General features: G+C 41.2%; 1 protein-coding gene across 2 annotated transcripts; it reads right to left on the bottom strand.

Annotated features, from left to right (window-relative positions):
* Nucleotides 1-7,070: 7,070 nt before the first annotated feature.
* On the bottom strand, nucleotides 7,071-12,544 carry BCDIN3D (BCDIN3 domain containing). 2 transcript variants are annotated; one of them, XR_001137810.1, is made up of 3 exons: nucleotides 12,306-12,544; nucleotides 7,326-8,371; nucleotides 7,071-7,137 (listed from the first exon to the last, which is right to left on the bottom strand). XR_001137810.1 is itself a non-coding variant. In XM_012652368.1 (2 exons), exons 1-2 carry the CDS (start codon nucleotides 12,540-12,542, stop codon nucleotides 7,727-7,729), a joined length of 882 nt encoding a protein of 293 aa, XP_012507822.1. In that variant the 3' UTR covers nucleotides 7,135-7,726. The 2 variants fall into 2 exon arrangements, 1 of the variants encoding a protein (XP_012507822.1); XM_012652368.1 differs by having other exon boundaries at nucleotides 7,135-8,371; nucleotides 12,306-12,542.
* Between the last annotated feature and the right edge of the window lie 5,042 nt (nucleotides 12,545-17,586).

Raw genomic sequence — 17,586 nt, forward strand, 5'->3', positions numbered from 1 at the left:
TAAAACTGATTTATCCTTAACATGCAACAAAATGCACACATCTGTCTGGTGAATTTCAACAAAAATATACATCTATGTAACCAATGCCCAAAACAAGATACTGAACCATCACCCCAGAAAGTTTCCTCATGCCCCTTTATAGTTGATTACCCTGCACCTACCACCACTCTCCCCTGCAGCTTCCTGAATTGTCACCATATAGTTTTGTCTGCTCTTGTATTTCACATAAGTGGAATCTTACAGTATGTACTCTTTTATGTTTGTATTCTTTAGCTTAGCAATGTTTTTGAGATCCATCTATGTGTTATCAGTAGTCTGTTTTTATTGCTAATATTCCATTGTATGAATATATCACAATTTATCCATTCTCCAACTGATGGATATTTGAGTGTTTCCAGTTTTGGGCTATTATGAATAAGGCTGCTATAAACATTCTTCTGCAAATCTTTTTATGAACACATTTTCATTTCTCTTTTTTACCTTTTTTCTTAATGATAGGGGCACCTTTGGAAGCCTACAGCATTGACTCTTACTCATTCAGTCATCTGACATTCATTGAATAGGGATCAGTAGCCTAGTCCTGGGATTATAACAAAAATTAGACATGGGCCTTTCCTTGAGGGGCTTAAAAGTCCAATAAAACTTCATGTATCTGTTGCATTCCTAAGCCTTAGGGTGGAAAACCTTAAAAGTCTGTCAGGCATTTCTAACTACTTTTGGATATTTCCAAAGAACTGAATTTTTAGACGTAAGCCGAACATCTAGATGATTTACTTTTCATTCAAATGTTTACCCTTGTTTAATAAACGCAGCCAAAACAAGGGTAGAGCAAGTACCTGCCCTCCTTACTTAAAGGTTTTTTTATTTTTATTTTTTTTACCCTACCCCCTTACAGGTTCTCAGGCATTTGATAGGTTAGGCATTTAGATTTTGGCTCATTCCCTATGCTTCACAAACCTTCATCCCCACTGACAGGAGGTGAAAGAAGTGTAACTATGATTGCTCCACGATCCCTTTATCTTTTGATGAGGCTCAAGACACTTTCATTCCTCAGTGCTATTTAATCAGATATTATTCCTTACCTGAGTTGTCTATGTTATAGAACAAGCTAGGCCTCTTAGGTCTTTGGTAGCTGCAAGCTGTTGGTAACAAAGCAGTTTGGTGGTATGGTCTAACTATGCATAGTGCTGATGCATATGCATAGCTGAGATGGGAGGATTGCTTGAGCCCAGCAGTTTGAGGTTATGGTGAGCTATGATTGTGCTACTGTGCTCTAGCTGGCGACAGAGCAAGACTCTGTCTCTTAAAAAAAAAACAAAACAAGTTTGCACTCAGGGTCAGTCCAATCTGGAGAATAGCTAGATTATTAAAATGTTTTGAGAGGCTAGCTACCAACCTGACCATCTCTCCTGATGTCAGGAGTTCTAAACTTGGGTCAGTTTATCAACCAGTGTAATCCAGTGGCTAAATGGCTACAATGTCAACCTCTGAGGAATGAAGATGCCCCAACACTGAATTAATGACCACATAGTTGAAGCCGGGAACGCCATACAAAGTACTGATGTTAGCAGTCATCAGTAACTGATCTTTCCAGTAACTGAGGAGAAAAATGAGAAATGATGTGGTTTGGACTAGCGAAGTGATTGTGGTGATAGAGAGGACATTGAAATGCCCGGGGGGGACATCATGTAGAAATGTCTCTCCAAGAGGTCAGAGCTTCTCAACAGCTGTGCTGCATATTGGTCTTCTCAATTCTCAGGGCAGCACAAGCTCTCTGAGACAGAGGGCAGTCTTGGTTATGCTGGATTGCATCATCCCACATAGAAATCACCATCACTTTCTATGTGTGCTATCACATGAGAAAGGTTGGGAAGCATTGATATAGGCTGTTGGATAAAGAATTCTGAAGCTCAGGAGAGGAATCTGGACTATAAATAAGAGATTCGTAAGTCATCAGAACACTGGTGGTAAGTGAATCCATGGAGTACAGGTGATCACACAAGGAGAGGAGAAGGGCTGGAACAGAACCCCAAGGAACACCAACATTAGAGAGGGGTCTCCAGAGAAGGAGAAAGAAAACTGGATGAATGCTATCACTAGAGCCCGAGAAAGAAGCTTTCAAAAAAGACCAATGGTTGGCCCTGTGTATCAGTGAGTTCCGCATCCTTGGATTCAACCAACTGCAGATCAGAGAAAAGTAAATAAATAAAAAATAAAAAATAACTACGATAATAAAAATACAAATTTTTTAAAGTACAGTATAACAACTATTTACATAGCGTTTACATTGTATTGGGTATTGTAAGTAATCTGGAGATGATTTTAAGTATACAGAACAATGTCCATGGGTTATATACAAGTACTACACCATTTTACACCAGGGACTTCAGCATCCAAGGATTTTGGTTATCCTTAGGGGTCCTGGAACCAATTCCCCATGAATACCAGGGGATGAGTATAGTTCCTGATGTTGCTGAGATTAAGTTGGATCAGACAGTGACATGACTGCTGACTTTAGTCACACATTATTGGAGACTTTGACAAAACCAGATTTTGAAGGGTTAAAAAAGACCCACAAAGTAAAGAATGGAGATAGGAAATGTTTAAAACTCTTCCAAGAATTTTGGCTATGCTGTGAGGAAAAAATTAGGTAGATAGATGGGTGGGACAGTAGGGGATGACAGTTATTTTTAGAAAGATACTGTGTAATTTACTTTAAAAAATTACTCATTTAAGACTAGTTTTTAAAAAGCAATATGTGCATATGGTGAAACAAATAATACATAAGCAATTATTTCCTACCCCCAGCAATAAGCCATTTTAACCTTTTGGCTGATTCTTTGATATGACTAAGAGCAGATTATACTGCTCTTTGGTTTTTTGCTTTTAGTTGTTTTACTACCTTCTATGTTTATATTCTTTCTAACAGGTAAGACAGCAGGATCTTACCATTTACACTGTTTTGTACCTTAACTTCTTGCACTTAAAATATCTTGGAGACCTTTCCATATTAGCGTATACCAAACTACCATGCTCTTTTTAATTTTTTTAAATTAAAAAAAATTTTTTTTTCTTTAAGAGACTGTCTTGCTGCGTTGCCCAGGCAGACTCAAATGCTCAAGTGATCCTCCTGCCTCAGCCTCCCAAGTAGCTGGGATGACAGGTGCACACCACTGCCCCACCTTACCTTGTTCTTTTTAACAATTGCATAGTAATCTATTTATGGTTGTACCACATTATTTATTTCCTACTGACAAGCATTTAGGTTATTTCCGTCTTTTCACTTTTGTCAACTAACTCTAATGGATAACACTGCATTTGGAGATACTAGATTATATAAAATATATATTTTTAAGTGTTCAAGGATATCCAGGAACATTTTCTATTTCTTGTCCCTCAATATCCTTCATTTTTTTTTTTTTGGAGACAGAGTCTCACTTTGTTGCCCGGCTAGAGTGAGTGCTGTGGCGTCAGCCTAGCTCACAGCAACCTCAAACTCCTGGGCTCAAGTGATCTTCCTGCCTCAGTCTCCTGAGTAGCTGGGACTACAGTCTTGAGCCATCACGCCTGGCTAATTTTTTGTTTCTATTTTTAGTTGACTGGCTAATTTTTTCTTTTTTTTTTTTAGTAGAGATGGGGTCTCGCTCTTGCTGAGGCTGGTCTTGAACTCCTGACCTCAAGTGATCCTCCCGTCTTGGCCTCCCATAGTGCTAGGATTACAGGCATGAGCCACCGCACCCGGCCTCCTTGCATATTTTAGTATATCCACAACATAAATTCCTAGTGATGGAATTCCTAGGTATGTACAGTATATATTTTGATAAATATTGACAAATTGCCTTCCAAAGTAGTTATGCTAATTTTTATTCCCACTAACAGGGCACAAGAATATCTATTTTCCTACATTCTCACCATCTCTGTTTTAAAACTATGTGAATATTGTACTAATGTAAGTGATGAAATGTTCTTTTTAGTTTTACTTGCATGTAATTAACAAGATTAAATAAGTTTTTGGGTGTTTATCTGCCATTATTTTCTGTGAAAGCCTTTTTAAATAGATTTATGAGTTATTTATATTATAATGAAATTAGCCCTTTGTATTTCACAAGCATTGCATAGTTTTCCTAGTTGGTTGTTTGTCATGCAAATTTATTGGATTTTGGTTTTTTTCTTTTTTGCCTTATGTGGTCAAATTTATCAGTCTTTTCCTTTATGGCTTTTTTGTTGTTGTTGTTTGGGGAGTATGCCAACTTTTAAAATTAGCTGTATTCTCTAGTATGTTTATAGTTTTCTTTTTACTTACAGATATTCCATCTAAAATCTAGTTAATGGCAGGGATCACTGTTATTTCCCACTACTGCCCAGAATAACATCTCCATTCTAGACCAGTCAGTCTTGTCTGTTCTAAATGTGCAAAAACACCCTTGCCAAGAGGTTCCTTTCTCCAGGTTAACAGGGAATGATCCTTTCCTCTTGTCCACTGTTCCAAAAGCTGTATTCCTTTCAGGGACAGCTCAAGTCCCACATCCTGCAGAAAGTCTTCCATGCCCATTGCTACCCACAGAGACTTTCCTTTTCTAAAGCTCACAGGATTGTTTATTATCTTTCATGAGCCTCTCCTTTTCTCCTCAACTTTAACGTATTTGCTGAATGAATCAAATCTAACCTTTGGAAGTCTGGGGTGGTTTAATCTACTTTTCCCCTACTTCCCATAGCAGCTAAGACCGTGCTAGATATATGGAGGGAATTTGATAAAATATTTCCTGATTTCCCATGAAAGTGTATGCATTAGCCACATGTGGCTGGCTAATGAGCACCTGAAGTATGGCTGGTCAAAATTGAGATGAACTTTAAGTATAATATGCACAGTAGGTTTTGAATATTTAGTATAAAATGATGTATTTTATTTTTATAGACTACATGTTGAAATGTAGTATTTTGGAGATAATAGATTACATAAAATATATATTTTTAAATGTCCAAGTATATCCAGAACCATTCTTTATTGATTGTCCCTCAAGAAGTTTCATCATGCTGGTGTTGGTTCCTAAATTAGGCTGGTGTGAAGATAAATAAGATGTTCTTTTCTTGGAGCCAAAGATTCTCACTGTCTCCAAGGGCTCTCACAGACTATTATGTAGCCATTACCTTCTTGGTACCAGGGCCTCATCTTTATGAGCACTAATGACATATCTTCTTTGAAACTGACTGCACAGACTTGAAATACAACGGTTCCTCCCAACAGGTCAGGTAACCGCTCATCCAATAGAATGTTAGTAGGGAACAGATCAAGTTCAGATGCTGAAGCATCTCCCAAAGCTTTTAGTTGTTGAAGATTTTTAAGTTAACTATGTATATGGAGCCTCTGTGTATCCTTTTGGTCACTGGGGCTATTTTCTGCCACTGAGGAGTTGTTTGGGACAGGTGCCACTTGGTGTGTAAGCCAGTCTCACTGTAGTCAGAGTCCCTATATTAGCTTCCTGTTACTACTGAAACAAATCACCACAAACTTAGTGGTTTAAAACAACACAAATTTATTCTCTTATAGTTCTGAAAGTCAGAAATCTAAAATCAAGGTGTTGGTAGGGCTGCATTCCTTCTGGAGGCTCTCAGGGAGAATATATTTCCTTGCCTTTTTTTTGACTTCTAGAAGCTCCCTGCATTCCTTGGCTTGCAGCCCTTCCTCACATCACTCTAACCTCTCACTTCTGTTATTATATCTACTGTGGATCCAATCTCCGTCTGTCTCCCTCTTATAAGGATACTTATGATTATCTTTAGGGTCCATTCTGATCACCCAAGTTAATTTCACCATCTCAAGATCCTTAATCATATCTGCAAAGTCCCTTTTGCTATCTACGGTAATATTCACAGGTTCCAGGGATTAGAATGTGGATATTTTGGGGATTACTATTTAGCCTACCACAGCCCCATATACATTTCTTTGCACTGCATTGGTGAAAGGTGGTAACAGAGAGACCCCAGCAGGGCCACAAGGTTTCAAAGTGTTCCTAAATTAAGATCTAGAGAGATGTGGGTAAATTCAGCTCTGGAACCACTGTGATCATTCTGAGACCATCATAAACTGGCCTCATATCCATTGGCTCCATATCCCTCCCCCACAAAATTGTTTCCTTTAAAATGCTTTGTAGCACTGAAGCTAAACTCCTTTTTACTTCCTCATCCTATAAAATTATTAGAGATAGTAAAATGCATGTTTTCTTCTACAAGATGAAATGTTTTTCCCATAAGCCTTTGGTCTAACAAGCACAGTTGTGGTCTGTGCCACGCTTACAGAGTATATAATAACACTTTATTTTTGTCTAACAATGTTCCACAATATACATTCACATCCTTTAGCTCATTTGGGCACAGGAAAAGGAAGGTGGTGTTATTTCGGTTGTACAGATGAGTAAACTGTGGCTGCAAGGCAGAGAATGGATTGGAGGGTAGATGACTTAACACAGAACTCTCTGATAGGCACCGGCCATGTGGATGGAATAAATGAGACTTATGTAATTGGTAGAATTTGCTGTACTTTGTGACTATTTCAACGTGGGTAGTAAAAGTGAGGAAAGAAGCAGGTCAAGTTTCTAGCTTGAGCAATAATTGAATGCCACCAATGAGATACGATTAGGTTTGGAATGAGGGAATGAGTTTGCTTTTGGGATATGTTGACTTTGAGGTGCCTAAGAACTATTAATATCTAGGGGATATAATTACAAAACAGGAAAAATATTAGTCTGGAACCACAGATGTGAAGCTACCAATATATTTGATATTTGGGGCTCATTTAGGTTGTAGATAATTGTTAAAACCATGGGGAATCTAGAAGTCTTTCTTTAAAATAATTAATTAATTAATTTTAAAATATCATGGGGAAGAACTCAACCCAGGAAAATTATACAGAGGAGGGCTGGATGGAACCCTAAGCACTCAAAGTGTGGTCTACCCCTGCTTGCATCAGAATCATCTGGGGTGTCTGTTAAAAACAGGTTCTTCACTGTGAATGTACTTGATGCCACAGAATTGTACACTTAAAAATAGTTAAAATTTACCATAAAATGGTAAATAAAAGAATGCAACACCACAAAAGAAAACAAATTCCTAAGCCCCATTCCAGATCTGAATCACTATCTCTGGGTTCATAATTTAAATCTTTTAAACATCTTTTAAATGACAGTTAATGTATCTTGCCTAGTATCTGTAACTGCTGTGCCGAGCCTGGGCATGTTGGAGACTTGACTTGCTTTAGAGAGACAACATGCTTTTCCTGCTAACCTCTTCCTTTAGCCAGGCCAGTGACTCTTCATTCCAGACTGCACTGTGAGTTTGCCCAAAGGCAGGCCTAGTAAGTACAGAAGCCTGAAGAAACCAGATCAGATTCAAGCAGCCATGGGAACTGATACATACTAAGGCTAGCCTGGTCTAATCTTTATAAATAAAGCCCAAAAGCAGCTCCTCCCATGTCCAACCACCAGGATCACTTTTATGGCCATCTCAATTCAGACAGCCTTACTACTCCACAGATTCACTTTCCTCAGGGATTGTTTTAAACAATGGGGAATGGATACTGATTATTTCAATTACAGGCCTTGGACATTTTGCCAAAAGCTTCTGCCGGGTTTTGAGGATGTTTGATTGTTAAAGAGTTAAGGAGAGTAAACATCATTCTCAATATAAGACCCTTTCGATATTTCTTTCCTGGTCTTCCTGCCCTCCCATCTCACTGCCTCCAGAATCTTAATCTGTTCTTTTCTTTTTCCTCTTCTATCAGTGATTCAGGGATTGGATGAGTCTCTGTGGTTTGTTTTGCCCTAAAGAGCAGAAGGCTTCGGTCCCAACTGGTATTGCCAAAGCAACATACTAATTCCATGCCATGGTCCTGGGTCAAGATCTGCACAATCTGATTTGCCATATCACCTCGGATGGCAAGGGAGTGGAAGTGGTCAAAATCATGGAGTCCAAGCTTTCGGAGACGCCTTGCAGCTGCCCTGTAACACTTCCAGGGCTGTGGCTCCACAAGGAGATAGCGGCAGAGGGAGGAAAGATGGGCCAGGAACTCCCACAGGCCATGGTCCCCATGGTTTAGATGAATCCACATGGTTACTGACATGCAGAAACCAATGTCAAAAACTGAACGTCCAAATTGGCTTAAGAAAGAGTTCAAGAGAACCTTCCGGGTCCTTTGATTCATGAAGTCCAGGGTGATAAAGGTCAAGGCATCCGGAAAAGGACATTCTTTTTCAGCTCGCTCCACCAAGATTGGATCTATGTCGCAGCAGAGGAGACGGAGTTCTCTTGAGGCATCTGAGCAGGTCTCCCCATCATGTAGGGAAAGGAAGTGTTTGTATAGAGCCACACTCAGATCCTAGAGGAATCCAAAAGAGCTTTGTCATTGCAGCTCTCAACCAGTGAATGGAAGAGAAATCTATATCTCTCATCCTCCCACTCAGAATGCCACTTACCCCTGGCTTTATAGGATGTCGGGCCCTTAAACCATAATCTAAGGAGGTTGTATAAAAACTTTTCCACAGAGCAGGCTCTCAGTGCCCTCCAGGGGTCACAGGCTGTAATGCATCATCCCTGTATCTTCCCTGACACTGACGGTAGATTGGTATAGTTGAAAGTTACAGCCAAATGGATATAGCAAAGGAGCCTAGAGCAGTATTTTCCAATAAGTAATATGCTGGTAAACTCACTGTCTTTTTCTGGGTATCTCAGACCTTAGGGGAAGAAGAAAGGGGTCCAGAGCCATAACAGGTGTCCTTTACCACGAAAGTGAGGAATAGAGCAAGCCCCATCTTATCGAAACCTGCTCGTCAGACCTGTGGTTGGAAAGTCTGGATTCCAAAAAGTCCTCATTCAGCTTTCACTCTACAGCTTCAATTTTAACTACCTGTCTTATGCTTTGCCACCTTCTTCTGAGACTTATTCTGTTTCTGTAGCCATCACTCCTAAAAGTCAGTGCTGACCTCCTTCTAGCCAAATCCAGTGATTTGTGATTTTTACCACCTTAGCATCTTTTTGACTCTTAAACAAGTCACTGTCTCCTTTCTCTAACTTTGACTTCTATAACCATTATAACTAACTCAAATTTGTGTTGTTATATATAGTATTTTTCAAGGCATTTTCCTATTTAATATCTGTTTGCTTAACAATTGTGTGAGGAAAATATTTATTTATGCCTTTTGTACAGGTAAAGAAAACGCACAATGGAAAACACTCAGATGTCCAATAGTAATAGCATGGACAAATCAATATGGTATAGTCATTAAGACAGAATACCAAATAGCTTAAGATAGAATACTAAATAGCAATTAAAGACAAAAGAACTCAGCTCAGTACAACATGGGTGATTCTCACAAATATATAATGCTGAGTTAAAAAGCAAGCCACAAGGCTGGGCACAGTGGCTCACGCCTATAATCCTAGCACTCTGGGAGGCCGAGGCAGGAGGATTGCTTGAGCTCAGGAGTTCAAGACCAGCCTGAGCAAAAGCAAGACCCTGTCTCTACAAAAAAACAGAAAAAATTAGCTGGGTGTGGTGGTGCACACCTGTAGTCCCAGCTACTGGGGAGGCTGAGGCAGGAGGATCACTTGAGCCCACGAGTTTGAGGTTGTGTGAGTTAGGCTGATGCCACAGCACTCTAGCCCAGGCAACAGAGCAAGACTCTGTCTCAAAAAAAAAAAAAAAGCAAGCCACAAAAGGAAATATATGATGAGCTTCCACCTATAAGAAGTTCAAAAATGGGTCAAATTAAACTACATTGTTTAGGGAAGATAAACAGTATAAAGAAAAGTAAGGAAATGATAATAATATTTAGGCCTGTTGTTACTTCTGGGTGGATATAGGATATATTTATGAACAGGAAAAGGCATATGGAGGACTTCTGGGGTGCTGTTTTATTCTTGACCTGAACAGTGGCCATAAAGGTGTTTGCTTTATTATAATTCATAATGTATAGGTTTGTGTTTTATGTACTTTTCTGTATGTGTGGCATAGTTCACCAAGACTTACTTGTCCAATGTCACATCGTACATGGCAAGTCTTAGGCTATATTAGGTTCTTTCCTCTACGCAGGCTTCTCAAACTTTAATGGGCATACAAATCACTTAGGGATCTTGTTAAAATAAAGATGCTGATTTAGTAGATCTGGGGTGATAGCCGAGATTCGATATTTCTAATACGCTGCCAAATCATGCCAGTGCTGTAGTTGAAGGGTCACACTTTGAGTAGCAAGGCCCTTGACCATGCTGCTTAATTATCTCTCCATCTTTCTATTTACTTCTTCACTATCTTGCTCCTCCTATCTGATCTTGGGTGTGGCCCCATGTTTGATCACTTCCTCAACTCAGTGCCTTCTCCACATCTCTTCATTCCTCTCCATCCTCAATTCCCCAATCCTATAGTCTTCTGGAAGCTTAAAAGAGAAAATACAGGCTCGAGGGCCCAATTCCCTGAGAAACTGATTCAGTAGGTCTAAAGTGGGCCCTGAAAGTTTTTACAGTTGGAAAAAAGCACCCATAAATTATGACACATCTATACAGTGAAATATTATGAAGCTGTTAAAAAAAGAATGTACTGACATGAATAATCTGAGTTATTAAATGAAAAGCAGGTGCAAAACAGTGTACTACTATTTGTAAAACTAAAAGAGGGATGATATTTATACATACATAATTACTGATATACACACAGGACAAATACCCAAGAAATTATTATACAAACAGTGATGCCACTGTGTGAGGGAACAGGAGGATTTAGCATTGGGAGTAGAGTTATTTTTTACTATATACCCTTTTGTATTTTGAATTTTTTTGTTTTATCACGTACAAGCAGTTTTTACAAAGTACAAAATAGAAAGCTCCCTCAACATACAGCCAGGTTTGGGTACTGGAAAATACAGCCAGGAAAAAAGGCAGTCACTGCCTGCCTCACAAGATGTGCAGAATCGTGTGAGATCAATGGAGAATTGTCTCCCAGCAACATCCACCCTTGCTACTGTACCACATGGAGGTGGACAATGTCTCCATGAGCACGCCATGCCAGTGGCCTCTCTGATTAATCTGACCAGCAGAGGCTGAGACTAAATCCATCGGTATGTCACCAAGAGTACTCCAGGCAGCAGCATGAGCAGATGTTTAGTGACTACGGATTGTGCCTTTCGCAAGCTTGTGGACACTTTTCAGAAGTGAACCTGACAGCAAGTTTGGGAACTACTGCCAACTATGTCTTTGCCTCTAATGTATATATATGCTACTCTCAACTTTAAAATCTGTGGTTTCCTAATGCCTTTCATGAAATCCCAAGCCTTAAGCCCAGTCTCTTTTTTTTCAATGCTTTTACCCTCTGATTTTCTATATCATTTACAGTGGAGACTGTTTGCAGAGGACACCCAGACACCCACCCATTTGCTCATTCTAGTCTTTGAGACAGTATCCAAATGTCCCCCTCCCACTACCAGCTGTGTCCTTCAAGGTCTTCAGTTGTCCACTAAAGTCTCTTCTTCTGCCACTGTAAAATTCACCACACCCCCTCCAGCTTCTACAAGGCCTGGAGTGATGAAGGGAGTGGATTGAGGGTACTAACTTTGGAAGCATTTGCAATCATAGAGTCAGACTGCCTGCTCCTTTAGCCTATCCCAGTGGCAACAAATAGGTGTGAGGGAGACATTTCCTTATTTTGTATGTGGTTTGACTATAATCGTATACATAATACTTTGTGGTAAGAAGAGTGCCAGTGCCTCCTTCCTCCACTCCTGTGGCAGAATGCTGTCCTCTCCACTATATTCCATCAACTCACTGCTATTTAAAAAAATATGCATCTGGCTCCAGGGTCCGTTCAGCACTGTACAGCACACACGAGTCTTAATTCTAGGTACGATTCTGTCAACCCTGGCTCCTCTCTCAGTAAACCAATTCCAATCCCAAACTCCCAAACGTGGGTCTCTGAAAGTCCCCTCTCCCCAGCAAGGTCGCCGGGTACGCTGCACAGGGGCCACTCCTGATAGAGTGATCCTCCCCACCTGGGATCTGGCCCTGAGGGCAGCGAAAGCTGAGGCGGGGACGCAGGAATTCGGAACGTAGTTAAGAAGGATTCCTCCCCAAGATTCCTAAGAGAGACGGTGGCGGGACCCTGGCGGACAGGTAGCAGCAGCCCTGGGTTGGTCAACGCTATGCTTTATGCTCATTTGGGGAAAGTTTTGGTGGGTGTGATGCTGAGCCCAGGTCTGAACCACAGTGGACGTGGAGGCAGCCAACCGCTTGGCTCCCGGTGCTCCGATCTCTCCCCCGTCACTCACCCCGGAGTTACACCCCACGTCGAGCCCTAGGATCGGCCTCGTCTCGGGACTCTGAGAAGGGAAGAGCCGTCGAAGCAGCTCCGGGGGCAGGAGGCGGAGCCGTTGCTCCGGAGGGTGGAAGCGGGAATAATGAGGGAAATTTCCGAAGGGGGCAGCCCCAGGTTCCAGAACTCGCGGGTCCTCTTCCGCCGCGGCCTCCTTAACTACCCCTCCAGCCAGTTTCGTGAACGCCGCCATTAGTCTCAGCCCCGCCTCTGCGTCCAGGCGGAACCGGAAGCCGGAAACCTGCGGCCGGCGAGGGCGGGGGCGGTGCCAGCCTTCAGAATGGCGGAGGCGGTTGGGTGGCAACACGCGGGGGATCTGGAGGGTTGGCTTGCTCTGAGCGTTCCATGTGTGCCAGACACCCGGGGCTTGCGTTATTTTATTGAAACTCTCTTCACAATCCTAGGAGGGGATTAGTAATATCATCGACTTTTTTTACAGGGAGGAAACAATCGCTGAGAGGTTAAGCGTCTTGCCCAAGCTGACATAGTTTTAAACTTGGGCCGCTTGACACAGAACAAGTAGTTTGTGGGGATCTCGGAAATCAATTTTGGTCTAACTTCCTTTTTTATAAATGCAGAAAATGAGACCCAGAGAGGAGAAATTACTTGTCAGGGATCACACAGTGAAACTGTGACGCAAAAACTTGCACCCAGTTCAGGAAAGGGTGGTGAGGAGCTGCTGGTCACTTGAGATGCCAGAAGACTCAGACAGCCCTCCCTGCCAGGAGCGACAGGCAGACAGGGCAACCGTAGACCGTGAGCTCCTTGAGAAGTAAGCACTATGCCTTAAGAGTCCGCATTTAAAGAATGCTTGCCAAGCACCAGACACCCTTCTAAGCTTTTTATATGTTTTAACAAGGACATTGGGGCACAACGAACTTAGTAATTTGTCCAAGGTCTAGCGGTGAGAAATGATAGTACTAAGATTCAAACCCAGGCATTTTGGCTCCAGAGGGTGTGCTTGCAACACTATGTTATTCTTAGCTTTGAGTCCCCTGTGCTTACCATAATGCCTTCCACAAAAATGCTCAACAAATATTTGTTGAATGAAAATTCAATAGAGGATGCAAGTAAGCAACTAAAGCTAGGTCTGTTTGGGGAAAATTAAGATGGAAGGGAGAAAGGAGCTGAAATGAAACAGACATGGTGGAATGGAGCTAGGCAAAATGCGGGCTGAGCCAGAGACTGGGAAAAAACAAGAGTTGAGCCCAGGACAGTGGTGCGAGCCTGTAGTCCCAGCTACTCAGGATGCTGGGGAGAGAGAATGGCTTGAGGTCACGAGTTGGGGGCTGCAGTGTGCTGTGATGGTTCCTGTGAATAGCCGCTGATTTCAGCCTGGGCAACAAAGCAAGACCCTGTCTCTTGAAAGAAAGAAAAAAAGAAAAAGAAAGAGCTGGTAAGGAGAGAAATTGAGGAGTCAGCCTAGGTAGCAGGTTCAAGCCAGAAGCCAGGATGGCCCAGAATATTCAATAGAGTCAGCGAGGGTCAGCAGAATTATTCATTCTTTCATCTCTATCTGACTTGCGGTTTCACTATTTTCTTATAAGATTTGGGGACATAAGTTAATAACCAAAAGTCACGGTGGAATTGAGTAAACTGCAGTACTCAGCACAGCTTCCAGAAAAGGGAGGGAGGGGGAAGCATCTCAGTTTTTCTTTCTAGTTTTTGAACGCTTTTGGTGAGCTGAACTTACCCGTTTTTTGTCACTAGGTGATGCTAACACAATTGACAATCCGTAATTTTCAAGGAGCTGGAATCACCTTGCTTTTGTAAACACTTTTTTGTTTGTTTGAACCAGTGTGTATTTTTTTTGTCAGTAAAAGGGGTTTAATTTTATTAAGGACATGGGGACGTTTTGAGTTCTTGAAACACTGTTCACCAGAAGAAAAATAGGCAACAGGGCCAGAGGGCGAATGGCAGAATGGCAGGTTTCTCCTGATGCTGGGGTTCCTGCAGAAGCAAAGCTAGGTGTGGGCCTGGTAACATTACTGGTGACCTAAAGTGCCTCAGAGGTGACCCCATAAAGAGGCATTTTAATTTGACCCACTTTGGTGACTTTTCTAACTTGTGCCCATGTTTCAGAGCCTTATTAGCTTAGGTGACTTGGCAGTGCTCAGCTCCTGGGCCTGTGGCCTGAATAGCCAGCCTCAACCCCTCACATAACTGTAGCAGCTCCTAAGAGCTTGTGCTATGCTCTGGTCAGCCAGGTTTTGTGGAGCCTGATGTTTATATAATTCTGGGGGCAGAGGGATGAGGACAGAAGGGGTACCTTCTTTAAGGAAAAAAACCCCCACCAAAGTACAAATATAAAGATAGGTATGAAAGTGAATATTTACTTATAATGAGAAATAACAATAAATTATAAATTTTAAAAAGCTGACTACCACAAATATCACAAAAAAATCCTGTAATAATTTGATTAATTAAATACCAGTCACACTTAAATATTATTTTTTTCTTACATTTTCTGCTGCATGTTCTTTGATTGCTTCTTCACATGGCAATAATTTAATAATACCATTTTAGAGAGAGAGTAGAAAGATAATTCAATCTTAGCACAGTGGATCAAATTTGTCTTTTATTATTTGATAGTTTAAAAAAATTCTTTCAGGTTCACAGTTGTTATTGGCAATGTCATGTAAATTTTTAGCTTTGTTATCAAGTTGGGGGAAAATCTTGATCAAATTTCTTTCATCCATGAGCTGCGAGATTTCAGAGCATTTCAAACTTTCTTGTGCAAAGAATAATCTTACATATACTCTCCAAATTGACTATGTTTCTTAGCCAATTTGTCTTTGAAAACCTCGTTATGAATGATACATTGTAAGTTTTTTATTATCTGCATTGATATCAGTAATTTGTGTCAAGGCACCAAAAATTTAACCATAGGAATTCTGATAAATTATAGTTTGTACAATTCCTATCAAAGAAAAGAATGCATGGTGCATTTGTAATTGTATATGCTGTGTTATTGAATATATTGCTGACAGGACAAAACTTGTTTTCACTGGTGTCAATAAGAGACAGAATCTTCCACTTATATTTTTACATGGCTGATGATGGGAATAATTGTCTTCAGACTAGCTTCTGGCTTCATTTGTTTTCAAACCTTGATTCTCCTCCATTCCCACATATTTCCCATGCTAGGTGCTGTAGGACACATTTATATCTTGATTTGATCTCTGGCCCTGTACTTACCAGTCACAGCACCAGATGAGTCAGCATGGTGGGTGGATAAGAGTATTTCTGGAAGACAAGTGATAACTATGCATGGATGTGACTGTAAGCCGTGTGAATAGATCCGAAATGGAGTGGATTCCCAGCTAAACTTCCCCTTAGCTGAATCCCCCAAATGCCTGTGGCCCCTCTAGTGCCATCTAACACAAGGAGAGATGTGAAGGAAGGGAAGTCAACGTGGAAACAAAGACTTTAAGACCAGCCTGAGCAAGAGTGAGACTCCATTTCTACTAAATATAGAAAAATTAGCCGGGCTTCATGGTGCACACCTGTAGTCCCAGCTACTTGGGAGGCTGAGGCAGGAGGATCACCTGAGCCCAGGAGTTTGAGGTTGCAGTGAGTTATGATGATGTCACTGCATTCCAACCTGGGCGACAGAGCAAGACTCTGTCTCAAAAAAACAAATAAATAAAAAGTGGAAATAAACAGCAGCCTTAACCAACTGCAGTTAAATATCGTACTTTTTCAAGTTTTACAAAACAAATGATCTCATGAACACATTGTGAGGATCTTGGAAAGGTCTTGGGTGAAAGTGAGGACCCTGAAGCTTGAGTTTCATTAGCTTCATGGTAAATCCATCTCTACCTGCATGGAACATGTACCTAAGCATAGTTAAAATGAAGAGGCAGGCCAGGTGCAGTGGCACACACCTGTGATCCTAGCACTTTGAGAAACTAAGACAGGAGGATTGCTTGAACCCAGGAGTTTGAGGTTACAGTGAGCTGTGATCACCCCACTGCACTCTAGCCTGGGCAACAGTGCAAGACCCTGTCTCTAAAAAAAAAAAAAAAAAAAAAGTGAAAAGGTAGAGATAGAATTGGAAATATCTAATTTGGAATGACTCACATGTATAATGGTTTCTACTGCCTCCCAAGGGAACCTTGCACAGCTAGCATCTGGCCCATAGTACAGCCCATCCTACCCTCTTGTCCTGTCCCTCTCCAATCACACCCCAGAGCCTCTGCTCCCACTCACTGCCTCCAGTGTAAGGCTTGGGGGGCCTCAGAACTGAAGATTAAGCAGGAATCTCTGTATATTTTAAAAAAATAAATCTATGTTGTCATAGAAACAATGTTCCAACCAGGGATGCATACCTGAACTTCTGGAACACAACTCATCTATGAAGTAGAGATTTAGTCTTTATTATAGTTGAGAAATTCTACGATTAGTCCTTGTAGAGTTTTAAACCACTTGGAAATAATAACCATTCAATTTATAAATGGAGTGTTATAGCAGAATGGCAACCAGGAGAGTACCCACTCCAAACCTCTCATTTTCAGATGGAGAAACTGAGACCCAGGAGGGAAAGGCAATTTCTCCAAAGATAGGGCAGAATTATTCAGGGTAGGCTAAGTGCTGTAACTAACAATCCCCAAATGTCAGTGGCTTACCATGATAAAAGCTTATTTCACCCCGTATCACAGTCCAGTGTGGGTTTTCTCAGAGACTTCATGGACCCATCTAGAAGCTCTGCCTTTCCTTGGAGACTTGGAGTTCTTAGTGAATCCTCTGAAACTGCTGCAGATGAGGGAGGAGAGAACCTGGAGAATCTCAAGAAAAGATTTGGGGGCCAGATCCAGAGGAGGTGTTCCTAACCCCTACACACATTCCATTGGCCAGAAATCAGTCTCCTGGGTCCACCTGGATGCAAGAGGTGTGGGGACTATAGTGTAGCAATGTGCCCAGGAAGAAGAAAATATGAATTTGGAAGAAAACTAACTAATCTCTGTCTGGGAAGAATGGGAAAGGAGGAAGGGAGTGAATATTTGTGGAATATTGACCAGAAGATTGGTACTGGGCTTTTATACATTATTCCATTTAATGTGTTCCAGACTTTAAATTCTCCTTGTTCCCATGTTGGGTTTTTTTTTTATTATTTCAGAATATTATGGGGGTAAAAACGTTTTGGTTACATAGTTTGCTTTTGTACAGTTTGAGTCAAAGTTGTAAATGTGCCCATCACCCAGATAGTGTGCACTGTAGTGTGCACCAGTTAGGTG

This window comes from Propithecus coquereli, unplaced genomic scaffold (assembly GCF_000956105.1).
Source record: "Propithecus coquereli isolate 6110/MARCELLA unplaced genomic scaffold, Pcoq_1.0 Scaffold111, whole genome shotgun sequence".
Taxonomy (NCBI): Eukaryota; Metazoa; Chordata; class Mammalia; order Primates; family Indriidae; genus Propithecus; species Propithecus coquereli.